General features: G+C 40.4%; 1 protein-coding gene across 9 annotated transcripts in view; it reads right to left on the bottom strand.

The window, feature by feature from the left end:
- Positions 1-10967: 10967 nt before the first annotated feature.
- The window catches only part of Scyl2 (SCY1 like pseudokinase 2), a 72335-nt gene continuing 55515 nt past the window's right edge, over positions 10968-27787 (bottom strand). For 8 of the 9 annotated variants that reach the window (XM_063255427.1, XM_063255431.1, XM_063255436.1 and 5 more), the window contains 8 exons: positions 27636-27749; positions 23134-23266; positions 20983-21101; positions 17223-17323; positions 15938-16004; positions 15727-15819; positions 13917-14036; positions 10968-12973 (listed from right to left, as the gene is read on the bottom strand). In XM_063255427.1, coding sequence (XP_063111497.1) covers positions 12329-12973; positions 13917-14036; positions 15727-15819; positions 15938-16004; positions 17223-17323; positions 20983-21101; positions 23134-23266; positions 27636-27749 — 1392 coding nt within the window. In that variant the 3' untranslated portion in view covers positions 10968-12328. The remainder of the gene's footprint in view (positions 12974-13916; positions 14037-15726; positions 15820-15937; positions 16005-17222; positions 17324-20982; positions 21102-23133; positions 23267-27635; positions 27750-27787) is intronic. The other variant, XM_063255429.1, reaches the window with a different exon arrangement.

Genomic DNA, 27787 nt, shown 5'->3' with positions numbered 1-27787 from the left:
GGGTGAGTGGACCAGGAATAGGCACTTGAACTACACTGGGCCTGCAAGATACCAGATTCTCCTGATAACTACTTTGGCATTGAAAGACAGCTGGTTAAACCTTACAGAACCCTGGACCAGAATGGTGGAGTGGCTGCACACTAAGGTTATGGAACAGAGATGCAGACATCAGTCTGACAGACCAGGAAGACGAAATTGTAATAGGATGAGGGGTGTGGTATTACGGCATGCTAGTCCCTGACTGTGTGACTTAGCTGTTCCCTGCCCTTGGATCTCATGAACTCTTCACATCTTATAAGAAACTGTCCTCTTTTGGTTTAGCTAAGACAGCTTCTGCTCCTCACAAATAAAAAATCTTGGCTACTCAGTCACTTAAAACCCAGATTCCGCAATGCAAAGTGACTTGCACCTAATACATATGAGCATAGCTACCTGCCCAGCTCAGTGACAGGTGAACACAGCAAGTACAGCTCCTAGGCTGGGCATGAGCCAGGCTGTCCAGTCTGCCACCTGTACCAAAAAAGTAAATACTCCCCCTGTGCCCCCAAAACATGGGGACAATATTTATTCAAGGAAATAATTTCATCAAATCTAATCAAAGCATTAGACAGAAAATTTTAACAGTGTCAGAGCTGAAGACCAAATTATCCTCCTTTTGGGGCTGGGATTGGTGCTCAGTGGTACAGAGCATCGGCCTAATGTGTAAGGCCCTGGTTCTCATCCTTAGTTCTGCAAAAGACTAAAAGGAAAATTATTCACATTTTTGGGTAAGAGATTGTTATAAAGTGAAGCACCCCTGAAGGCTCAGGTATGGAGGGCCTGATGCCCAGTGCAGCACCATTCTGAGGCGCAGCCGGAACAGGGATTGGAGCAGGAAGCTCTCACCCTTCCAGGGATTACCCCACTGAGGAGTTCACAGCTGATGGGCTGTTACGAGTTGGGACACGGATGGAGAAAGTTTCTGAGGGGTGCATCTCCCACTTTACCCCTTCTTCTCTGGCCTTCTCCTCTCTCTCTGCTTCCTGGCAACCATGAGGTAAGCAGGTTTTCTCCACCGCACCCTCCCGCCATGCTTCTACCTCGGGGCCAGCCAAACATGGGCTGAAACCTCTGAGACCATGAGCCAAAATAGAACGTTTCCTCACCTCAGGAATCTGGATATTCTGCAAAACCCTCGTGTATACGGACCAACATGTACATCACACTTGACTTCTCCCGTTTGATTTTAGTTCTTTCATTCAAAGTCAAACTTGCCTACAAAGTACTTTGGTTCTAGTATCGATCTTGTAAAACAAATAAAATATAAAGCAATCAAGACTCAAATTTTGCCCATAACTTAGAGCCAACAGAATTCAGAGAAATGGAACAAGTTACAGCCCGTACCCTGGCCTTAAACCACTAAGCACAGTATCCTGAGATCCTCCAATCCTACCATGGGCAGTATAGAGTGCCTTTAACATAGCTCAAGCAAGATGTACCCGCAATCCTGAAAACCTTTACATAGCACTTAACTATAAGTAAGGTGCCACAGAAATTTGAAAAATAAACAGGGCGCCTGAGGCAGGAGGATCCAGAGTTTGAGAACAACCCACACCACATAGCGAGTTCAAACCCAAGCTGAACTACATAGCAAGACTCTGTCTCCAAAAACACACAGACAGACAAAACAAACAAAAAAAATTTACATACTAATAATATGTTCCATTTAATTAAATGTGCCAGGGCAGCTGGGTATTTAGCTCAGTGACACAAGCACCCGAGCTGGTAAGCATGAGGTCATGAGTTTGATCCCCAGTACCAAAAAAAAAAAAAAAAGGCCCACTAGGAATAGTGACGAACTGACAATAGAGTGAAGAGAAATTAACATAAAATACCAGTTAGCTGACATGGGTTGGCACTGCACTCTGCCTCAGGCTGGGTGAGACATTCTGGAGAAGACCTTTGCTCCCCTCTGGCTAACGGGAAACTTTATTCCAGTCCCTTATAAACCCTCCTTACCTGTTTTTCTGCCTGGAGGCGGGTGATATCATTTTATCCTCATAACCAGGATGGGCAAGTGGGTTGACAAAATAGAATGTTACACAGATATTCCCATTTTACGTTACGAGGACACAGAGGCTCCCACAAGAGCTTCTCGAAAGTTATTGTATGAAGTTTTTGGTGGAGCCAGGATTTAAACCCACCATTACAAGGTGTTCTCTGTGATTCCACCACACTGCTTTCAATCTACAAGCGCTGTCACACACATTAATTTTTTTTTTTTTAATTTATGAGACAGGGTCTCACTATGCAGTTCAGGCTGGCCTTGAGCTCACTTTGTAGCCCAGGCTGGTCTTGAACTTGCAAGGATCCTCCTGCCTCAGCCTCCCGAGTGCTGGGGTTACAGGCGTGAGCCACCACACCCAGCCACACACATTAATTTTGGCAGAATCCAGTATTGGAGTTCAATTAACCTGGCTTTGTGTTCCTGAACTGTAGGATTTTTATACCAAAATTAAACATGCCTCTGTAATACTTAGTAAATATGAATTTACACACATGGACAACCAAAAAACACCAGAGCTCTATTTTCAGTCTATCTCCATAACCACTCAAATATTAGATGGCATTTGTATAAGTATATTAATGAATTTTATTTTAATGATCAAGAACAGAGTATGATGGCTCGTTCCTGCAGGCCCAGCACTCAAGAGGCTGATGCAGGAAAATTGCATGACCCAAGAGTTCAAGTTCAATCTGGGAAATGTAGTGAGGCTTCATCTAACAAAGACAAAATCATACAATTAAAATATAGAAATGTATGGAACCACTGCCTTAAGTGTTTCAGACTTTTCATGATTTCCTAAGCGGGACTTTTATTAATTTCTTCTCAGCTCCATGAACCTCACAGTGCCTAGAGAATAGACAGGGCAGACCGTTCCACCTCACGGTTCAACCCCAACTTACGGAGGTGACCAGTGATGGTTTGAGGTGTCGTGCAGAAAAGAAACCAACCCATTTGTCAGCCGCCGTTGGTTGCCTGTAACAAGTTACTTAACATTTCATCTTAGAGTGTTATGGCTGGGTGTGTGATGCTCCCCCAAAGGCTCACTGTGCGGAAGACCTGATAATGAGCTGTGGAAAAGCGACTGGACCATGAGAGTTCTAACTTTATCAGTGGATAATTTGATGGCATTATTGGGAGGTGATGGGAATAAAAGGTGAGTCCTGCTTGAAGGAAGTGGCTTATGAGTCGGTGACCTTGGAGACTATGGCCTCCAGCTCCTTCCACGGGCAGGCCTCAGAGTGATGGAGCCAGCTGACCAGGGACTGAAATCCCTGAAATCATGAGCCAAAATAAAACTTCCCCCTTTTATTTCCCCAGATTTTCTCACAGAGGGTACTCCTTCCTACCACCAGTATCACATCCTCATGTGGCAAGTGTTTATTTTCTGGCTGTAATGACAATGGAATTATTTTTATTTAACAGCTGTTACCGCCTATGTGCTTTGAATATATATCAGATATAACCTGAAGAGTGCCCTTGTGAGGAATTGGGGACTGTTGAAACAGTGATTCGAAGATAGCTAGGTTGCATCTAAAACTAAGATATATTAGTGTCTTAGTTATTTTTTGTTGCTGAAACAAAATATCTGACACCTATAAGTTAGAAGAAGAAAGGTGTGGGAGACAACTCCAGTGACTCCCTTTGAATCCCAAACAATCACTGTGACTTTGATTACTTGGAGACTCATTTCCTTACACTGATATGTAAAAGGCTGCTAGGGTATTTCCTCCCCTCTTCAACTGGCTCTAAGCATTGTACCTCTTTTTTTTTTTTTTTTTTTTTTTTTTTTTTTATGCCGCTGAGCTAAATCCCCAGCCCTGGCTCTGAGCCTTGCAAATAAGGCTAGCCATCACACAGTCCTGTTTCCTCACATGGTGCAATTCACAACACAGGATTGAGCTTGTTGTTAAGAGCAAATAGCTCTGGGAATGTCAACTGGGTAGGAGCCTCAAAATAAGAGGCTATGACTCCCCAGGGCACAAGAGTCTGCATATCAGAAACCTAAGTGATAGTCCTCAAAAAATTCCACTGCTACCTTAAATGGATTATGTAAATTGACCCTTCTGCATATCCTTATCTCTGCAAATTATAGAGATGCCATTCTTGCACCTGGCCAGCCAGCTCAAGTTACTCAGTAATCTGCCCCCCACCCCACATCCTATCACTCATCCCTGAGCCACCCTCCTTTCTTCACAAGGTAATAAATGCTGGGAGAGGCCTAGGATCTAGGCCTTTGTCCTCACAAGGATTGGATTTAGGACCCCTTGGCTGCCCTTAACTTGGAATATGCCTCTGTGAATTTACTCTCACTGTGGGTTGCATTTGTGGTGGTAGATTGCAATTAACCTGCTAGGATTCCAATAACGTCTCGATACAACTTTTTGGATTGTGAGGAAAACTAGAAAGCGGATTACAGTACTTGGATGACTGAACTCAATACTTGGGTTTATAATAAAAGGTTTATTTTAGTTCACAGTTTGTAGAGGTTTCAGCCCATAGCCAGCTGACTCCAAGGCAGGGCAGTATGGCAGAAGCACACAGTAAAAAAGAAACAGCCCATGGCAGGACAGGCAGAGCACCACCCTTTCCCTTTTGTTCTACTCAGGTTACAAGTCCATTGTTGGTGCCACCCACACGCAGGGTGGCCTTCCCATTATCCACACCCAGAACTATACTGGACCAATGAGTGGGCTGATTTAGTTATTACACAGTCTGAATCCACAGTTACAGACCTCAGATCCAGCCATCACCAAAAAACCTCACACAGGTTTCCCTAAAGCTTTAGAGGGACATCTACATACAAGCCACATTATTAAACCTCCCAACTTAGTGAAGCAGTTGTATCATAACAACAAACTAATATGTTGAAAAAAGCCAAAACCAGAGAATATTTTGGAAGACTTCTCACCCTCTTGAATGTGCAGGTAAAACTACTATTGTACAATAATTTAGATAATTTCAACAGCAATGAGCAGGATCAATATTTGGGGAAAATCAAGGCAAAACAAATCTACACACACTTTCCACAACTATTTCTTTCTAGAGCTTATCATTTAAGTGATTCAATACCGCAAAATGGGGGGGGGTGTGCAGCTCTGGGATTAAACTCAGGACCACGTACATACTAAATTAGCACTCTGACACAGGAGCTGTATCCTAAGGCCTTTTTATTTATTTTGATTCAGGGTCTAATTTGCCCAGGCTGGCTTCAAACTTGCAACATGCTCACCTTGGCTTCCTGAGTAGCTAAGATTAAGGTATATGTCACCATACCTAGCAAGCCAAACATTTTTTATCCATATTTTCTCTAGTCTATGTGCATTTTTTTAAAAATGTGCATATAACATGGCTAATATACTGATTATTTGGGAAACAGTGACATCTTCTGGTAGTTTATAAACTAGATGCCAGACATTTCCCCCCAAATAACCAGCTAGTTTTAAAAGAAAAATCTATTCTATATGTATTTGTTGAGTCCCTACATATGACACTGTAAGTTTTCTAAAACACCCAAGAAGGTATAAATTAGATGAAAACAACATTATAGCTCAAATTTTGCTCCTTATCTTGTGGTCATTCTTGGCTCTAAAAAAAAATATTTTAAGCAAACATTAACTGTTTTTTTTTAAGTCACTGAATTATTTGAACAGATTTCCCTTAATTCAAGTAGTTTTTATATATCAGAATTCAAAAAGACTTTGGGCCCGTTACCTACTAGAATCTTCTCTCTAGCCGGTCCACCTTAAATTGAGTTGTGATTCCTAAGTAATCCTTTGACAGCAGCATTAAGAAATTCTTGTAAAAGGCTCCACACAGCTGAGCTCCAGCCCTCTCTCTTCTAAGTCCTGTCACTCCTCCGAGCTGTCTGCTACCACGTCACACTGCTCTGAAACCGGCTCTCCACTTGGCTCCTTTAGTATACCACAGTGTAAACTCCTGCAGAGAAAGGTCTGCATTCCATTCCTGTGCTCCAAATCCCTCACACCACAGCTAGAACATTCTTTTGACTGAGTGTGTGTGTGTGTTACTAAGGATTGACCTCAGGGCCTCTGCACTGAGCTACATCTCCAGCCCTTGGGTTTTTTTTGTTTTTTTGGTGGGGGGGGGGATGGTTTATGTGTTTGTTTTTGACACAGTGTCTCACTGTTGCCCAGGCTGGAGTTGAACTCATGATCTTTCTGCCTCAGCCTCCCAGAGTGCTGGGATTACAGACAAGCCACCACCCTGGTTTGGCCTGTTTCTGAAGAGCAGCAGTATTCAAATTATTCTTGGTGGAGGTATTTCTTCTTCCTTCAAAGCTTATCGCTGTCCCCCAGAAGGAAGGCATCTGATATCTACTGAGCCGCTCCCACATAGCAGGAACCGGGCCAGGGGCTCACGCACTTTTACCTCATAATCCAAATAAGCCAGTGCTGCCACAGCCAGAAGCTAAGCGTGTTTGTGGTCCAAACACGGCAACCCAGGCACACAGGTTTCCATCATGGGCTGCAAGTAATTTGGAATTTCCAGAGAGATGACGGTTCAACTTGGGATCAACTTCCTAACATTTCTTAAAAATGAGATTTTGAGTGCTGGGCAACAAAGTTTGCTCCCTGACAAGTGTCTGGGAATCAGGAATCAGTGCTGACTGAGGGTTGGAGTCACACAACCACGGCAGCCGGAGCTGAGGACATCAATTCACCTGCTCCTGGAAGCATGAGCAGCACAAGGAGGCCTGGCTCAGCCAGAGACCTTTGCCTCTGCACGGGCGACCTTAGTAAGGGTGCCTGCCACCACAGACCAGGGCTAAGCACTTCCGGCTGTGTTCCAACACGTGCACAAGTGCACAAAAACCCTGCCTTGTGTCCACCGAGTATGAATGCTGCCATTTTAGCCTAAATTTAAAAACAGAAGCAGAAACCCACACCCTTTATTTGGTGCACAAATCCACCAAATTAGTGTCCATGGAAATACCTATATTTGACTGGTCCCATCAGATTTAGAGAGATTGCTGGGGTTAGGGATATAGATTTGGAATAAACCTCCATGAATACTGATTCCTACAAACTCTAGATAGTAAAATCTCATCAGCTTCATATAAACATCACTGGTTTACTAGCAACTACGTAAAAGAACACATCTAAAAAGGAGGTGGAAAAACTAGGGCTGAATTAACGAGATACAACCAAAGTAGAGAAACTTACTTCCATTACTGGCACATTTCTAAACAATTGTTAAGAGTTTAATGAAGATGAATGGATAAAGAAATCGTGGTACACACACACGGTGGAGTACTACTGTGCCATAAAGAAAGATAAACGAGTCCATTTGTAGGAAGATGGATGCACACTGAGACCACATTAAGGGAAGTCACTCTGAGACACACACGCTTACACCTCATTATTTCTGTCATTCGGAAAACCCAAAGTAAAGATAAAGAGCAAAATAAAAGGTAACAGGAGGTAGGGAGACAGGGCCTTCTCCAAGGGGAAGCGGGTCAAGAGATGGAGACGGAGAGGGAGGATGATAAGCGGACTAAAGCTGCAGTGTCCGCGTGCCAGCTCCATACAAGGAATGGAAACGTTACGTACTGCAGACATAGACTAATAAAAGTCTGAAAGACCAATAAAAAATCAAAAACCAAAGTTTATCCCAGGTTTTAAAAGAATCCAGGTGTGGTGGCTGAGGCTGAGCAGAGAATCACTGCAAGTTCAAGACCAGCCGGGTACAAAGAGTTCAAGGTCAGCATTACGACCGCACAAGCTCACTTTAAAACAGCTCAGGGGGCTGGTCACACAGCTCAGAGCTACAGCGCCTGCCTGGCAAGCACAAGATCCTGAGTTCAATTCCCAATACCAAAAATTAACCAACGGCTTAGATAGCTTCAAGGTCCGTCACAAGGGTACAGTTAAGCAAGAGAAATCACTCCAGCTTTTGAGCAGGAAAACTTTAACACAATAATTGGTAAGTAGGAAAAGCTGGTTAATAATTTAAAGGAGTAAAGCAACTAGCTCCAGGCTGAGGATAAGGTAGCAGGAGAGCTTCTCAGGAGGGTGTGGTTCCACAGGAACACACAGCTGCCAGGTGAGGGCGTGGCCGGGCCAGGCACAGTCATGGTAGCAGAGTAGGATGCAGCTTGAGGCGCTGAAGCCCCTCTGCTTAGGCTGCTGGGCTCCATGATGGATAGAAACCAAAGCAGCAGGAGCTGTTGACAGCTGTGTGCAGCACCTACCTGCTAAGAGTGAGGTCTTGAGTTAGAGCCCTGTGCTACCCAAACAAAAAAACAGAACCCTGAAATAAATGAGTCTTTTGCTGCTGCTGCTCTGCAGTGTCACTGCAGTGTCCTCTATTGACGCAGTCTACCATGATACTAGCTGTCAAAGGAGAGTTCAGAGAGCCCAGCTCCAGGGGCACCAGGCAGGGCAGACACGATGCCTGGAGCTGCAGTTGTTCCCTCCTTTGGGCATAGTGCCCGCGTGTAGACTCATGCTGTCTGATATTCACTGAGTACTTGAAATGTTTAAAACATATGCCAGGTCTCAAAGACTAAGTATCAAAAGGCAATGTAGCATATCCCATTAGTTTTGTGGGGCGTACCTCAATTCCATGCAGTAATATTTTTGATATATTAAGCTAAATAAATTACATAAAAATTAATTTCCTCTATTTTTAATTGGGGCACTAAAACAACTCGAAATTATTCGTGTGGTTTGTATCCCAGTTATTGCTGGGTGGCTAGAACAATTGGCTGCATTTGAAAGAAAGTTTTTTAAGATCCAACAGCTTCAGGTTAGTGAAACAGCCTTTCCAACTGTCCTTCCTCCTCCCCGCGTGTAGGGTTTCATTCTGCTACATGTCCGGGTTCTGCAAACACCATTAACCCCAGGCCTCCTCACCTGCAATCCAAAGTAACAGTGCCCAAGTTGATTCTCACTCTAGATTTCCGTTGTCATCTCCAACATCAATTTCTAGAATAAATACATTTATGGCGCCCAATAAATACCAAACGTGTACTTGCTACATAAATCAGTCTGAAAGAAAACATCTCCAGAAGAATCCACACAATAAAGGACATTATACAGTAAAGAGCTCTCAAGTGCAGAAGAGAGAGAAACTGTAGCTTCTACTCCTGAGTGACCTCCTTGGTTGGGTCATGTGGACACCAGGCCCTCTGCTTCAGTATCTGCTCAGAGAAGGACAGAGCTGAACTCAGTTTTACTCAAACTGATCTTTGTAGGGGTTGAAGTTAACTTTAAAAAAATACTAAACTAAAAGATAGAACACAGTACCTTTAAAGACAAACTCTGGCTTCCGGCTCAGAGAGTGGCTGCAAAATAAAACCCATCTCTTACTACGTCGCCGCTCAAAAGCCAACAACGCAGCTGAATCCTTCAGAATCTGGCAGTCTCGATTCTAACAGATTTATTGTCTTAAAACTGTTTGGAGAAATGGAAGGAAAAGATTATATGTATAAGGGTACACATGTAACTTTATGTATACATGTATACGTGTGTGTGTGTGTGCAATACAGATAACTATATTACTGTTAGTTCATCCAGAAGAACAGTTTGTGCCATCATTGTTGGATCATTTTTTATGCCTAGATCTTGTAACCTGAACAGCTACTTCTAAAATAACAATATGCCATATATTAACCAGTGTTGACTTGTTTTTTTAAAAATCCTATATTATTTCTATCATTTTTCTGTTTTGCTTTTTTAAAAATTAAAAGGAAAAAAAACTGTTCCAAGTCACCAAGTATAAAATCACAACTTAATGTGGAAAGGTTTAAAAGCCAGAATTTATTGGTGCACACTTTGCTTGCTGTCAGGCATCTCACATACTCCTTTAAGCAACCATGTGAGGTATTTTACAGGCTAAAAAACCCTACCTCCTTAATCAAGGAGAATGGTTATAAATGTTGCTAAATAAAAGCAAAAAAAAAACCAAATTCAGGCTATTTACATTTCTTTTATGCATTCTCTACATGTATCATACATTTCTAACATTAGAAGAGAACCAATTTGAATAAAAGAAAATCTCTGTTGTAATGTTTGTCTGTACATGCTTCCTTTAACCTACCAATTTTCTACTCTAAGCACCAGAGGCTTAAATCCTTTCAATGTGTGAAATAATTTGAAGGTGATTTAAGTACTTTAAATACTTTGCTTAATAGAAACACATTTGCCTAAAATAGCACAGCTTTTCAAAGGCAATTTTATAACAGAAAAAGGCAAAGGCTCATTTGATGGGAATGAGTTCAACAAAATACCTTTGAGAAAGTAGAAAAAATGGGTAAGAACAACTTTATAAAAATGCAGCACCACCACTGCCTCAATGAATGAGCAAACATTAGCAAGTAAAAATTACTTACAATCACAGCGTATTTTTAAAAAATAACCTATTTTCATATTTAGAAGTTCAAGTCATGTAAACTGTTACATTACGGTTTTCTTCTAATTAGGAAATGAACACTGACATCAAGTCATTTATAAAATAAAAAATAGTTCCCCAAGTTGAAACAGAGACTACTGAATTGTTACAAAGAAAAAAATTTTCAATATATAATTTTATACCATTCGTAAGCTTTCCCAAGAGAAATACTATGTTAAAACAACAGAGCTAAACTAGTCAAGTAATGGATGTATTTGACAAAAACATTTTTGGGCTTTGTGGTTTTCTTCATTTCTTAGACAACTTTCTTCAGCAATCTTATCAGTCCTAAAATCGTACCACAAAGTGCAGCTCAGAAAGAAACTAGATGTGAAAGGTAACTTTTATTGTAAAGTATCCCCCTTCTTCAACTGAGTATCATCAGCTATGTCATCAAATTAGATTTTGCAATCAAATACCATCTATTATAGAGTGTGTATATGTATATATGTATATGTATTTTTCAATGAATATTCATATTCAGTGAATAAACTTAGTACCAGCCCACTAAACTTCATATGGTTTATTTTAAGTGATTGCTGGTTCCAGATAATTAAAAACCACAAACTGTATGGCAGCAACTATAGTACATTTACAGTTCTTCAAAGGATAAAGTTATCACATAACAGTGGGATACAATTTTTAAAACTACAAATGACACAGCATAAGGCTCTGTGGTTGAATAATCAGCAAATTAAAAACAGAAAAGTTCTGAGGAGTAAAACATGTTGTCTGTTGTAAGAACTTATCCTTTCCTTTCTCAAACAGCTGCTTATGGATGGACGTGAAAATGTGCAAACAAAAGGTTACTGCAATTCCTAGGAGACTTCAGTCGTAGTATCTGATGAGGTCAGACCATCACAGTAAGCTCAACATTAGTCCATTCGTACAGAAGATACAGCCTCATTTGTACAGAAGTCTAATTACATTTGAAACAATACAGCAAAAATCTCCAAGTTTACTGCTTAAATACAATTTAATTCTTACAAATTTCTTTTGAAATGTAATTCATTTGTGCTACAACCTCGTAAATTTAGATTCAAAATGAAACATGAAGGCAGTCGCCAGGGATCCCATCAGATTGCTTGGCCAATCATCCGCACACAGCAGTACATCTCTCCTCTGCGATGCGGTAGGGAAAAACAGACCTTCAATACATCCAAGTAAATGCAGAAAAATACAGTTATTTGAGGCAGATCATGCTAAAATATAATGTACAATGATTAGTCTGCATTTAAGATGGTTAATAATGCTTTTTAAACCAGTAAAATTAAGGTAAGATAAATTCTGTAGTATTTGCTCGGTCTTTTATACTAAACATTAGTTCGTCTGCAAAGTAAATAAGAATGTAAGAAGCAAAAAGCCTGATCATTTTTCTTATACTTCTCATTTTCTCAGTCATCTAAATGCAAACAAATCAATAAGCATCAACATTTTCCACATATTAAAATGAAGAGTAGTGACTTGTAAAGACAGACCGTGTACCAAGCAGTGTACACAGAGGTGAATATGCAGTTACCATCGACTCAAGTTTTTGAAATAACATCAAGATTTACAAGGCAAAATAAACATCTGATTTAAAAATTCTGCTGTTCAAGATAACTCAGTTGTCCCCTTTTCTCTCTGACACTGGTAAGGAGAAGGATTTTAAAAACCTAAAGAGTCGTTAAGAGGAAGAAAATTCTTAATTTTAAAAAATCTCGTCTGGTTAGGAGTTCACACAACCTCTATGCTGGCTGGCATGGGAACCGATCCTCTGTCACAAACATCCACTCTGCAATACTAGTTGCTTCAAGCCAAGTAAACAAAGATGTAAATAAGCTTACCCAGAAAACGGAAGTAATCCCTCATTCACAGGAGCAACGCACCTCACCCAAAAAGGTCTTTCAAATCATTGCTAGCTGAACTGCTACTGGTCATGGTCGTGGGCGGTTGTACAAAGTTCGGGGGGTTAAAGAAAGGGTTACCCTGCATGCCGAAGGCAGACTGTCCTACCATGTTCACCTGTGGTCCCATCACTGAACTGCCCATACCTGGAGAACCTTGCGGAGGTACAAACTGATTAAGCCACTGATTTGGTTTCTGCTGTGATAGCTGGTTCATGCTAACTTTGGGTTTCTGAGGACCAAAGAGATTATTAAGGGCAGACATATCTGTGGGTCTTTGTTGGGACTGCTTTGCCCCAGCAGGAGGAATGCTCAAAGCGCTGAAGTTTGGCAGGGTGGGAGGCGCTCCCAGAGTCAGGCTGCTCACACCAGGTGTGCTTGTACTACTGAAGAAGTTCTGGTTCGTGTTAACCGGCATACCGAATCCTGGAGTCTGAAAGCCCATATTGCTGGTCAGGCCATTTGTCAAATTTCTCTTTGTATTGTCAATTGGTGTAGAAAACATCACACCCAGACTCGAGGAAGGAACGGAAGTGAAGGTACTTGAAGCAGCAGGTTTAGGGGTGCTGACAGACAGGCCAGTCAAAGATGACACATTATCCATCAACGTGTCTGTCAGGTCCTTGGCCTGAAAAATATGAGGGAATTACTTATCTCCAAGAAAACCACTCCACTTTATAATTAATGAACATTAAATTACAAAGGACAAGTTTAAAATACACTCAACAATCTGTATCAAGTTAACAAACTATGGCCTGCAAGCCAAATATAGCCTGTATCATTTTTGTAGATTTTACAGATGACTATTTGCAATCAATTCAATGACAGTGAACATTAACATTAAACTCCAATTACGTAAAATGTTATTTCCCAGAACAGAATTACACTCTTTTAATTAGTAGAGCTATATTACAAAAAAAGGATTCTTTATTATTTTGAATTTCATCAAAATTTTGTGGGAATTTGTCTTTCCTATTTTTAATTGTGCTTTCTGACCTGCAAAGACTCTCTTCCCAGAGAAAGAATCTCAGTGATTAAGAAGTAACAACAACAAAATACATTAAAGCTTATGAGATAGTTATTTTTTAAACTGTTAACAGTGTGAAGTTTATAAGCAGGGCCCTTATCACTGCCACAACACAGCACCTACAACAGTACCTGGAACACAGTAAGAAATAAATATTGGTCAGGAGATGCAGGAGCATCTGCCCAACTCAAGTTACAAACCTGTCCCTGAAAAGCCAAAACCTGTTAGCTCAAAAATTCATTAAGAGCATAAACATTGTATTCCTGATCATTTCAGAGTAGACAGAACAGAGTCACTATTAGGACACCTACTTTTTTTACGCTCCACCTACTCATTCACCCATTTCTCTATTGGTCACAAGCACTGCCATGCAACACTGTGTATTAGCAGGATAGGAAGAGTGTGGGAAAACCCTTGTAGTTACTTTTTGGAAACTGGATAGTACTCTTTGAAACAAATACACCTCTCACAGCCCCAGCAGAGTAGACTGCCGGTCCAGAGCCCTCACAAGCAGCACCCTTGAAACTGCACAAACAAGTCTGACCTGCTTCACTGGAGCCACAGTGGTGTGCACCTGGGGACTCAGGGGCTGCTGGCTTCTCAACTTCTGGGCCTGCTCCTGTTCTTTTGCTAATTTTTGTTTTTCTTCGAGTGTAAGTGATGCCTTAAAAGAAAACAAAGCAAGAAAAAAAAATCAACTGGCAACTTCATAATTATTTGTAAAACAGAAGACTGATAAAGTCCATCTGCCGGTCCCGCCGCCGCAGTACCTACTACTTAACAGCAAAGCGTGCTCCGGTGCTGGCGACTGAGGCAGCTAAGTTCTATTTCTAACTACTACCAGATTTAATTCTAGAGAGAAACTCACAGTATGTGCTAAGACACTTCTATTACAAGCATTCATTAGAATCATCTTTTAGACAGAAATGAGAATACGGTTAACTCCTTCCTACAAAACTGGGAGATTCTGTTCAACTCCAATCTATTTCATTCCATAAAGCTAAGAAAGAACAAAACAAGTCCTTGTCATTGTCAATGTCTGCATCAAATCTGATGTCTGTTTTTCCTTTATCAATGTTGCCAAACTGAAAGCTCACAACGTCTGACAATTTCATTCCCTTTAAACTTACAGGTATTCACATTTTGTGAATACGTGGAAGTCTAAACCTCGCAAGAATATTTTTTTATACTGGCTACTAAGCAAAATTTCAATAGGGAAGCATTATTTTAGTATTCCAAGTCAGAGGGAGAAGAAAAATTTTTTGTTTGTTTATGAGATGGAACCAAATCTACTTTTCAAATTCTCTTGAGAACCAGGAAGAAAGCTAAACCCCTGCCTGTGAGCCAGCCAGAGAGCAGATGGGGAGAACCAGGATGGAAGCTAAGCCCCTGCCTGTGAGCCGGCCAGAGAGCAGATGGGGAGAACCAGGATGGAAGCTAAGCCCCTGCCTGTGAGCCGGCTGGCAGGCAAGCTGGGGAGAGGAGACCGGTTGCCCTGCACCCTACAGCAACCAACAGACTCGGGGAACTGTATTGTTTTATTGATTTTGCAAGCCTGAAGCAAGGAATTATTTAGAGGACAACATTATGCAGTGACTATCGCAGATTTCCTACTGTCTTACACTGTTTTGATTCATTTCACTGTTCTATTTTATTTCCTTTAAAATTAAATAAAAATAAAATTCCCTTGAAAAGTGATGATTCACCACTAATAAGCTGCATAAAAACATGAATCCCTATCAGAAGAAACCAGGAAGGGCCCTCTCTTGTTTCTGTGGTATTCTTGCCAAAAATGTAAAACTTTAGTCTAACAGAAAACATCAGGCAAATCCAAACTGAGGGTCATGCTACCAAGTAACTGACCACTATTCTTCAAAAATCTCAAACAGAAAATTGGACAGACCAATAAGGTGAGGATTGCCACCATGAAATGAAAAGACAGGTGGATGGGGGGAAGGGTAATGACACAGGCAGGCAGGCAGACAGAAAGGTTGCTGGGCTTAAACTAAAGAAAAAGAAACAAAACACTTGACCATTTGGCCACAAGCCTGTCATCTCAGCCACTCAAAAGGCTGAGTCAGGAGGACTAACGGTTCTAGGCCAGACTGGGCAATTTAATGAGATCTCATGTCAAAACATAAAAAGGGCTGAGGTGTAGCTCAGTTCTCCCGGCACTGCTAAACAAAACAAAAAAGAAAATGAACACATCTGGGTGTGGTGGCACATAACCGTATGTCATGAAGAAAACTATAGAAAACTTCTTGGTAACAGGCTACACAGTATTTCCCAACAAACGTGGTGCACAGGAGGCCCTACCATATACACGAGTCCTAAAAAGCAGTGAAGCAGCTCACCCTTTTGGGTTTACTCTGTAAGCCATCTTCTTTATTTTCTGATTCACCACCAGTCAAAAGATCTGTTCCGATGTTGTTAAAAACTTTGTCAATCTGATGAAATAGAAAAAAAGAGATTTCAATAAGCATGCAGTCTCACTGCCTGAAGATTAAAACTCTTAAATAAAGCACACTGCCAAACACTTTCTGCAAAAATTAAATATCTCCCTACCTGATTTCCAACATTTGTAACTTTTGTCTCCTCAGAGGAATTCATTTGATTTCCTATGTCCAAAGATCTACAGGAAAGATGATTATGAAAAAGCAATAAAAATAAATTTTTATTTCATTCTTTAAGGACAATCTTTATCTTTTCCACTATTTTCTACTACTAAAGTCTGCTTGCTGAAAAAAAAATTTATATGTAAGTCTTTTTAAATTCAACTTTTTGAAACTTACTAGAAAATGTACTCAGAGTGCTATAAAACAAGGCAAATGTAGCTCTTGGTGTCAGAGTTTAATATAGTTTAATTCACACTAAGACAAGACATGATATGGGAAACTGATGATTCGGTTCAGAATCTGACAATGAACAGTAAATACTACTGTCACTGTGATGTGGTTTGGAACTGTGTCTTAAAAAATTAGATTTAGATAGGAAGAAAAACGAAGGTCTCTTTCCCCCCTCAAATATAAATATTAAACATCTATTTCAGGGCAGGGGTATAGCTTAGTGGTAGAGTACATGCTTAGCAAGTGTGAGGCCCTGGGTTCAACTTGTAGTACCAAAAAAATGAATAAGCAGGTTTTACTTATAATATACTTCTAAAAATTATTTTCCTAGGCCCCTACGTTAAGGCAGCCAATTCATCAAACTTCTCATACGTATACACACAAAATCCTCCGAGCACACCGAGGGCTGTTCTGCCTGTTTCTCCGGCACGAATCTAGACCTCCACATTCTTCACCTTATAATGAGACGGAAGCTACAATTTGTTTGAGGACCTTGCTTATGACTGATGTAAATGTTATTGTATCTCTGACTTTATTAACATTTTTTAGTGAATAATTTCCATCTTGGCCTTCTTTTTTTAAATGCTAGTATTCTGCAAATAACTTTAAAAATATTCCCTAAAATTAAGAGGTGAATGCTACATGTTCTGCAAGTGTTCCTGAGGTTAGAAAACAGATAGCAAGAAATTAAAACATCAGGGTTCACAGATCTGAATATCAGTGGATAATGCCAACAAGGGATTTTTCTCAGAAACATAATTTTCTTACATAAAGAAAATGCTAAGATTGTATATCACACTATGTCTTTGAGCTCAGAAGTCACATTAGATCTTCAGCAATATCCTGTTTTAACTCAGTTCAAAATGTTACGTTTGACATCTTCTAATACGTTTTACATACAGTCAGATTGAAATCCAGCGACTTTCCTACTCCACGTTCCAGACAATCAGTCCGAGGTGACTTTCCCTGGCCCAGGCGAGAAAAACACGCCCCAGCCTACTTACTTCTGCTGCTCCTGCATTATATGGAGCTGCTCCAGCTTCGTCTTGTGCTCGGACTCCAGCCTGCTGAGCATCTCTTTTATGACGGCAATGAAAGAGTTGAACTAGGAAGAGAAGAAATGGATGCGCCCGTCACATTTCAGGTTTGTAGTAAAGGTAATCAATTACGATAGCACAGTGAAGCTGATCAGTCTCCACTGTCAGGGAACAGGACTCACGCAGCAGCAGCGCCACAGGGACAGCGTTTGTAAACTGGGCACGCCGCGCATCTGTGCAGTGGTAGGTGCTCTCCTGGTCACTCAGGAGGCTTTGCAGTTCCACCAAACACGTCTCAAGGAGTTTTGTGGCCTAACTTGCTAACAGCTATAACCGAAGGGTCTTATATAAGTTATAAATTGATAATGCGTACCTACCAGGAAATAATTCTTTTAAAAACAGAGACAATTCCTATTTATTCAGATAGAAAAATGACATCTGGCTCACATAAACCTTATTTTCTGAAAAGTTAGTAGAAATTAAATGTGCATAATCCAACTTTTGGATAGAGTTCATGAAGTATGCCTAACACTATTCATTCATAATGGACTACAAGCTTTGGTTAACTTGGGGTGTCTGCTGCTGCTAACTCTGATGTTACTTCTCGATCTTCATAAACAAGTTATATGAATGACACCAGGAAGAATCTAGAAACCACTTTCTTCTCCCCAAATCTTATGTCTGTATCTCTTATTCAGACACTATCTTACTACCTTCACAACTTTCCAGAATAGGTGTATTAATATTTTTATTTTACACTCAGGCTCCAGGAGAGAGAAAGCAACCCCCTCATAAACTTTCAAGAGCTTCTATGACACAGTCAGTTTTCAGAGCCCAGCGAGGTGGCACATGTCTGTAATCCCAGTGCTTGGGAGGCTGAAGCAGGAGCATCACTATGAGTTCAAGGCCAGTCTGAACTACACAGTGAGACCCAGTCTCTGAAAAACAAACCAAAAAGCTTCCAGAGTTAGAATGCAGTGTCCTGAAGCCTGCGCCCTTCCCAGGACTCTGCCTCGCTACACCCTCCAGCGCAGCTCCTCTCCATCTCGTCACACGACTAACAAAGGCCTACTTCTCAGTTTACCAACACTTTCTGTTAACAACAACAACAACAAAAAAACCCTCTCACTGATACTAACAGAAAAGTGTAAGTGCACAGCTCAAAAAAACCTCACAAACTGAACAAACAGAACGTAACTGGTAGGCAGATGGAGAAACACGACGGTGCCAGAAGCTCCCTTGTTTTCTGGTCACTTCCCGCCCCACACTCCGAAGAGAACACTGTTCTGACTGCAGGCAGCAGGGACTGGTTTCGGCTGTTTTTGTACTTGGATTCATGGACTCATTGGGAGATCCTCTCCTACATTTGGCTTCCTTTGCTCAACATGACGTTTGTGAGAGGATCGACCCGCGTGGAAAGAGCTAACACGGCACGCCTGCCTGTGGCTTCGAGAGGAAGGATGTGTGCAGGAGGCTGGCCCTGCCGGTGTCCGGGAACTTTGATGTCAGGAAGGTGCCCTTGATGAACGGATAGCGGCTCGCTGTGCCTGCCTTGTTTGTGCGAAGAACGCTCTCTGTGCTGAACACCTGCTTCCCTTCTGGGAGTCTGGAATCTGAGAACAGGGAGGGGGAGGGGGTGCTCCTTGATCAGCTCTCCTTAAAAAGCGGGGCGCTGACTTCCTCTGGCCGCTCACATTTCATGAGTGGAGAACGGAGCTCGCCCCGCGGACTCCACTACCAGAGGTCTCCGGCTGGCGCTTCCACAGGGCTTCCTCAGCGAGACGACCTGTGCTGGCTCTTCACCACGGCACCCCTCGGCCGGGAGGACGGCTGTGTGTGTGCTTCTCCGTCATCTCAGGCAGGGGGACTGCTGAGAGTCCTCCCTGAAGACATCAGAGCCTTTCCCGCGACTGCCGCGTGGTATTCACTGTTTCTTAATCAAATGTTAAAAAACGTTTTCCCAAGTGTAACATCTTTTTCACTTCATGCATAATATACTTATTTCAAATCATAAGTAACAGAAGTGGGCAGTGGAATTAGAAAACCTGACCATGAGATAAAGAGGAAAGCAGACCATAGCCATACTAAAATAACTAAAATACCAGAAAACCGGATTCATAGTATTTCTCCAGCTGAAAACAGGCCTTCCGAGCATTATACAGCTGAAGAAAATAAATACTTCAAATAGCTCATCTTATCCTAAAGTAAGTCCTAGATATTTTTAAACATCCTAAATTAAAAGTACGAGAACTAAGAATATAAATGACATTTCCTATTTATACTCAATATTCACAGTCTCATTTTTCTAATCCCAGCCCAAAACCTACACTGAAGACGAAGCGTCAAAGCCAGGGACAGTGCAAAGGCCCGGTACTGTCCACGTCCCCCTGCACATTCAGCCTCTCCCCAACACCAAAAGCACCACCATTTCCTTCAGCCTTCTGTCTCTGTCATGGCTGTAATTCACTTTTCAGACCCCATTCCAACAACTCCCCACATCTCCATCTCTGACTGTCAGTTCAACAGTAACTCCTTCAGCCTTTCACACGACACTTCATTAAACATCAGTCCTATTGTCAACAAAAATGGCTTACTCTGTGTTAATCCAAACCTCAAGTGTTCTCTCAACTTTTGGTTCTGGCACTGATCTAGGGCTGAGGGTACCCAATGAAGAATAAGCCGTGACAACTAGCTCAGAGTTTACTCTCTTCAAGAAAGTCAGTACAGACACAGCAGCGTTCAGCACAGTCGAGGTACACAGAGATAATTCTGCAGTAATTGTTCAACACTCAGGACTCGTGCTCAAACATCTACAGCATCTTAAAAGTTCAAATACCTAAAGGAGACAGGCATTTAGTCTACCAATTCTAGACTCACTTTGTTTCATCTCATTATTCTTTTTTGTGTCACACTGAATTATTCTTCCCTCTGGCAGACAACTCTTAATTATCTCCTCCTCCCGTTATTTAAGTGTTTGTATAATCTCTTATCTTTGAAGGTGGAAGGACATGTGACCAGCAGCTTCAAAGCTGACCAGCTTCAAAACAATAGAATTATAACACACACAGTGGGATATCACAGCCTTGATTACACTGTAAGAGAGAAACTTCGGTCTTGCCAGCAGGCTCTTTTGCTGGCTGTGACAAAACAAGCCAGCTGTAGGGTCACATAACACAGAACTGACAGGCACAGCTAGCTGACACACATCGAGGACTAAGTAAGGAGACCCCGCTGTGTGTTAGCTGGATTCGGCCTGAAAGACCTCCATGAACCATGCAAGTGAGTGTGAAGCGGATGGTTCCCACACGGGCCTTCTTCACTGCGGCTCCAGGAGGCCCGGAGCGGAGCCCACCCTTGGCATGGTTAGCCCCCAGAAACTGCGACATGATAAATCTGTGCTGTTCTAAAATACAGAATGTGCAGTGACTTGTTACATTGCACTGAAGGCCAAGTACAGTCCCCAAATACATTCAATGTCTTTGTTCATGACGGCTTCCCAGCCCAAATTTAAAGTCATCCCAAATGCAACACATCTTTCAACAACCTGTTTATTTACCATCTCCCAATGAGGCCTTCAATAATCTCCCCGTCCACCCCATAAACTCTCCTCTCCTAATTCTCATATCTTCCCTTGTTTAGCAATTTTTATGTGCAGTATACAATTTGTGAAAGAAAAAACACCAAGCAAACAACTGAATAAATTGAATAAACCCCAAAATATCCCTACCTGGTTAAGATTAAGGTTGTTTTCGATGCTCAGGGGAATGAGGTGAGGCAGTACTTTTCCAGCCAGCTGCTCTTTGGTAATTCCTAACTTCTTGTGAGTAAAAGTACATTTGTAAATACCTGGTAGGAAAAAATGTGACAGGATGTATGAGCTCACACTGCAATTTAACAGACATACCGCGAGAACTCTGACACTCGGCGCAGCACAGTGAAGTATAGGACCTGCACCTCACTCACGGCTTCAGTACACTTCAGTACACGGAACTCCCCCGGCTGAAGCTCAGCAGGTGATTCAGCTCCACGCGATCCCTTCCCACTGCTCACCTATTTGTTTCAACTGCAAGACTTCACTGCTGCGTCAGTCCCACAGTCCTCCTTGGGTACACCGCCTGGGAGAAGGCTTGATATTCTCTGAACACTTTTTTTTTTTTTTTGGTCTTTTTTCATTTTTCTCGGTACCAGGGATCGAACTCACAACTGCCTGCTTGCAAGGCAGGTGCTTATGCCGCTGAGCTAAATCCCCAGCCCCTGAACACTTTTATATTTTAAAAGTTTTGAAATTATCTGTCACATCAGAACATTCCACCTCCTACTATTTGTTAATGTGCACATGAATTACTTTACTGAGCACCTGCTGAATGTCTGTTTGGTAGGCGCTATGCTTATTACTTTTGGTTTCACTAAATTCTTTTAAGAACCCTAGAGTGATGTCACTTTTATTCTTTTTTTTTTTTTTTTTTTTTTTTTTTTGTCTTTTTCATTTTTATCGGTACCGGGGATCGAACTCACTACCGCCTGCTTGCAAGACAGGTGCTCATGCCGCTGAGCTAAATCCCCAGCCCCCGTCACTTTTATTCTTGTTCAATAAACGAAGGAACTTTCTTCTCCTATACAGAACTTCTGCTCAAGAACGCAAATTTCTTTTTTTTTTTTTTTTAACTTTTTTTTGGTCTTTTTCGTTTTTACCGGTACCAGGGATCGAACTCACAACTGCCTGCTTGCAAGGCAGGCGCTTATGCCGCTGAGCTAAATCCCCAGCCCCAAGAACGCAAATTTCTTAAGAGCACAGATTCAAATCATATCCCAAGAGTTCTACATCCAAGAAAGGTCCAAAATAAATAACTGTTAATCACTCCCACAGTACTTACCAAGAGCTTTATACAGTTGTGCACTATGGTAGATGTTAAGATACAGAGACACGTAAAAAGTGTTTCTTAAAAATAAAAAGGCTCAGCCCAGAATGGCAGTGCATGCCAGGAACACCAGCCTTTAGGAGGCTGAGCCAAGAAGACCACGAGGTTGAGGCCAGCCTGTGCAGCACAGAGTTCAAGGCTGGCCTGCACTAGAGCAAGAACCTGTCTCAAAACCCAAAATATAAATCAAAGGAAGAGCCTCAAGTTTAATAAAAATACAATTGTTAATCCTTTTGTTCTTCTACAGTTATGTCTGTTTCTATCAGCATAAAACCCAATGCCATTTTCAGACGACATTTTCACAGCTTTGAATACATATAATTTCATATAATTATGCATATAATTGTTTCTTGACAACAATTTTAATTTGCTGATAGCACAGAATATGTAAAAAGCTAATATACTTTAGTATATCAGGAATAAAATATACTGGCTAAGACTTAACATATCTAAATTTTAGAAATAAGCTCTTCCACTTACCACTTGTATGATCCTGAGTAATTTATTTCACCTGTCTGAGCCTCAGTTTCCTTGCTTTAAAACAAAATAATTCCTATCTCACTCGATTAAGGACAGAGAAAAGTGCTTTACCTCTTAGAAGTTGAATACCAAATAAATACCAGGTTTTATTACTAAGACTGGCATCAGCATCTCAAGGAATTCCGTTTGCCTCTCCTATCTTGTACCTTTTATGGGGGAAACTATGCCATCATGACATTTGTGAAAGTATGTTTCTTAATTATCTTATTTATTTTTATGAATGTATTTTCCTGCTTTTGCTTAAATCAATGAAGAAAAAACTATCAATACTTATCTCATCATTCTTCAATTATTGAATGTTATATACATGAAAATAATGATTTTATGGAAATTATATTTGCATAACAAACTGCAATAAAATACTTGTGTGAAATATTTGAAAACAATGAAGTCAGAGCAAATGACAAGGTTTTAGCTACCTAAAATTCCCATGAGGACCGCAGGTTCCTTGGATGGAATCTGTTGTAAGAAGGGCAGCAGATCATCAAGTACAAACCATTTATCCAAGTATTCCAGTATCTTTCCTAAGCACACTAGTGAATTCACACGAACCTATTAAAAGAGATAATCACGCATTAGTGATATAGTCTTTGTAACTCATAACAAAATATTACATGTAAATTTAATCTTCATATAGATATATGCTAAATTTCAAGAGTAAAAGGTTTTGAATTCATGCTTTAATAAGAAAGGAAATTCACTAACTTCCCTGACTTGCTTCAGAAGGAATTTATAACTGTTTCACCAAGACACGAATCAAATACAAGGAATGACTTCAATTCTGTAGTATTTTAAACAAAGTGGCAGGACTGGACAAGTTTTAATTATATACGTGTTTACCAAGAACATGCCTTTGGGAATTTTTAATTTTATAAATAAGAATACATTCTCCTCATCAACTGACCAATTTCACAGATTCTAGTATTTTACTTTAACTCAGGTTCAGCTGGTTCTTAACTATTTTAACATTTGACATTATCAATATTTGACTAACATAATGTTTTCTACTTCTAAATGCATCTTTAATAGGGAAAAATCAACATTTAGATATTCTTCTCAAAATTCTAATTTGCTTAGCTTTTGATAAATATGTGAAACCCTGAACAACGCAGTTTTTAGGTGAAGTTGTTAAGATGTAATGCTCTTTTAAATCAGGACCAGAATAGCAATAAAACTCTAGTTTTTAAAAAAGTAATCGAACAAAAATAGAAAATAATTTGGTTGGTTAAAATTGTACCATATTTGTACAGGAAAAATGAATTTTCCATTTCTGAAAAACAATGAACCACTTTGTGAAGTTTAACCAGGAAACATTATAAATTGAAAATGATACTGGAAGGCTTATCTTTATTCTTACATTTAGTTTTACGCAAGCAAACCAGGTCTGATGGTACACACCTGTAACCCTGGCACTTAGGGAGATCGAGGCAGGAGGATCCAAAGTTCAAGCCCAGCTGGGTAACTTAATGTGACCTTGTCTTAAAATAAAAAATTAAATTTCTAAGATGACAATATGTAATCGATTAACTAGTGATTTCCTACTGTTTATTTTTTCTGAAATTCTGTATAACTTGTACCCTTTTTCTGTTTTTTTTTTCTTTTCTCCTTAAATAGAATTTTAAAAAATAAAATAAAAAATTAATTGGAGGCTGGGATGTAAATGCCCTGGGTTTAATCCCCAAAAACCCCGCAGCATACATGTACACACCAATGAACTGCTGAATCTAGTTAGATAAAGAGAGACAGACATATTTTTTGTTTATTTGTTTGTTTGTTTGTATTGTGAACTGAACTCAGAACTTGAGCTTGTTAGGTAGGTGCTTACGCCCCTGAGCAATATCCCCAGTCCCTAGTTGTATATACTTAAGGGACACTGAAAATTAAAGCATTTTCTTGTACAATATATAAAAGTTAGTACTTTGTAGGGCATGGCACTACACGCCTCTAGTCCCAGCACTCAGTTGGCTAAAGCAGAACTGTAAGTTCAAAGCCAGCCTGAGCTACCCGCAAGATCCTGACTCAAAAGCCAATACATAATTAAACAAATCAGTCAGTCAGTCAAGTGGGTCATGAATAAATATAGATCTCAAAGGGCATTTTACCTAATTCTGCATAGAATTTTTCTCTACTTTCAGCTAACAAGATACAATTCTAGCTCAAGAATTACTTTTTTTAGGAATTTCCTAATTAGATTTTTTAAGCCTTAGAGAGTAAGTCTTATAAATGCAATTTAGAAATATGTATGTGCTACTCTGAGGGAAGACAAGACTGAAAGTGATGTCTAAAATGCACTTAAAAAGTAAACATAAAATGCAAGTTCATTCTACAGTTTCTGTCTAAATACATTCATTACAATTCCTTGTAAAAGACTTATTTTTAAGTGCCAGTTAGCAACTTTAAACAGACACAAACTTCAAAAGGCATTAATGTAACTCATTTAAGTATTTATGCTTCCCACCTGCACAGGTCAGAACTGAATGTGTGCTTGGAGGCAGAGAAAATGTATGCTGGCCAGTCTTGGCTGTGGCCGCCGGAAATCCCAGCACTCAAGAGGCTGAGGCGGGTTCAAGGCCAGCCCAGATTACATAGTGCATTCAAGGTCAGCCTGAACTACATAGAAGACTGTCTCAAAATAAAAAAATAAAATAAAAAAGCCCAGGTGTGGTGGTACACACCTCTAATCCCAGCACTGGTGAAGCTGAGGCAGGAGGATCACCATGCCAGGCCAGCCTGGGCTACACAGTGGGTTCAACAAGAACTATACAACAAGATCCTGCCTCAAAAAACAAACAAAAAGAAAACACATTCTAAAATAAATTTCCATTGCCATAAGATTCCTGAAATGGCATTTTGAAAATTGAATTTTAAGCTGCATACAATTACCATCACTTTTGAAAATAATGGATTTAGCTGGGCATTTAGCTCAGCGACATAAGCACCTGCCTTGCAAGCAGGTGGTCATGAGTTCGATCCCCAGTACCGATAAAAAATAAAAATTAAAATTAAAAAATGGAATTAGAGAAATTCAAAGAAAAGTACTGTATTTCAAATCTTTTAAATAATGATAAAGAGACTCACAGAGATTTTTCTCAAGGCCACAGAGACTAGTTATAAAATCAGTACAAGAACTCAAGGTTCCTGACTTCATTTCATTCCATGCTTACTTGCTCCCACAGTTTCTTTTCCTGCTCTGGACTTAGATCTTCCACTTGAGAGTCTTCCTACCCAAAGTGTGAGCTGCAGTGGCTTAGATGGCTATAAAGTAAAAGCATCTGCCTGAGAACCAGCGCCACGTGTGGGCTGCTGCCGGAGTGGGGACAGCCAGACCCAAGGCTCTCTTCATGAGTCAGCGCCATTCTCAGACTGCAGAGAGAAAACCAGCCTCACAAGGAGGCGATCTCCGCCTAGAAACCAGCGCCAAGCTCGGGCCACTGTCCAAGCGGGGACAGCCAGACCCAAGTCTCTCTCTGTGAGTCAGCACCGTTGATGGATTACAGAGGGAGAGGACAAGGCTTCCCAAGGAAGTGATCCCTGCCCGGAAACCATACCATTTTCATTGTTTTGCTGGGATGGGTTTTATTCTCTTTTAATTGATTATGGTAAATCCGATGGCATGGATAGCTAGACATTATGGTAGCCATTTTGGATTTAGTATTGGCTGGTTTTGAAGTCCTCTATTACATTCATTGTTTTGTTTTGATTATTTCTCTTCTGTTCTGTTCAATTTTTACTATGTCCAAAGTTATCTGCAGTTATTGTGAAGAAAACAAAAGGCATTATGGTAACTACTGTTGATTTTGTAAGATTTTGAAGACCCGTATCACTTATATTGGTTTATTTTGATTGGTTTTATTGTTTTATTTTCCTTGGTTTTATCCTCTTTAAAATAAAAAAAAAAAAAGTAAAAGCATACCATTCATAGTGCTTCTACCCACCCACCCCGGGTATGGGGGTCGAACTCACAACCTCACACTTGCCAGGCAGGTGCTTATGCCACTGCCCTAAATCCTAGGCCCTGCTTCTGCCTTTCTATTAAGCCACTAATACTTATTTTTACTGAAACTCATACTCCACCAAATGAAGATAAATGGGATTTCCAAAGAAGAAACTCTTTAAAAATGCAAATTTAGTACCAATATGCTCATTATCAAACAGCGACATAAAGTAGTGGGTAGAAGGGCCAGAGATCCAGCTCAGAGGCACCAGTGCCTGCCTGGCAGGCTCAAGGTCCTGAGTTCAATTCCCAGTACCAAAAACACAAACTGGTCACACAAAGCAAAGCCACGCAGGTCTTTTTTAAAAGTGCTATTCTGAATAAAGTATTTAGTATTATTTCCATAAAGAAATATCACCCTTATAAACTCCCAGATTTAATGTAACAGAAAGGTTAGGATGCTCACTGTTCTCAATGTAAGATAACGCAAAGTATGTTTTTGATTATTTTAACGGTGTTAAACGAAACAACTATTTTTAACCTTCATATTTTGTACAACTTTTCCCTACTTACACTCACGAAAACTTGTTTTATTACAGTCTACTTTTTCTAACACTGGTCACATGGGAGATGAGAAGTTCAAAAACCAATGGCTAAAAATAAAGGCAAATTATAAAAGGAAGCCATTTATAAAGATTTCAGGCTTATATACCAAGTTAAACTGTTTATTATTTTAAACAACAAATAAATTGTGAGCTAAAGCAGAAAAGGATTAAGAAAAAATTTTTCTACTAAAGCATTAAAAGTTAGGGAGCAGGGATTAAAATAAAGGATGCAAGTTCACTTTTATAGTACAACAGAATACACAAGTTATAGCCAAGATAAGCTATACGAACAAAATCTAATAGCATTATTAAACAATAAGGAACATTTTAAACTTCTGAGAAGTGGAGGAAAAATAAAAATTAGTGGCATGCCGCTACTTACCGCAAGGGAAGACGTCTGGAGACAGGCGTTTTTAATTCTCGGTATTAGCGCATTTTTCATGGAGGGGTAGTCTATAAGATTTGCAAAGGTTGGAATGATGTTCAGACAGAGCTCCTATTAAAAAAGTAAAATGGATCAATCTCAGAGAGTCT

Source organism: Cavia porcellus, unplaced genomic scaffold (assembly GCF_034190915.1).
Source record: "Cavia porcellus strain 051 isolate PalLab524CR breed Dunkin Hartley unplaced genomic scaffold, mCavPor4.1 scaffold_8, whole genome shotgun sequence".
Taxonomy (NCBI): domain Eukaryota; kingdom Metazoa; phylum Chordata; class Mammalia; order Rodentia; family Caviidae; genus Cavia; species Cavia porcellus.
This window is presented reverse-complemented; position numbering and strand designations above follow the sequence as displayed.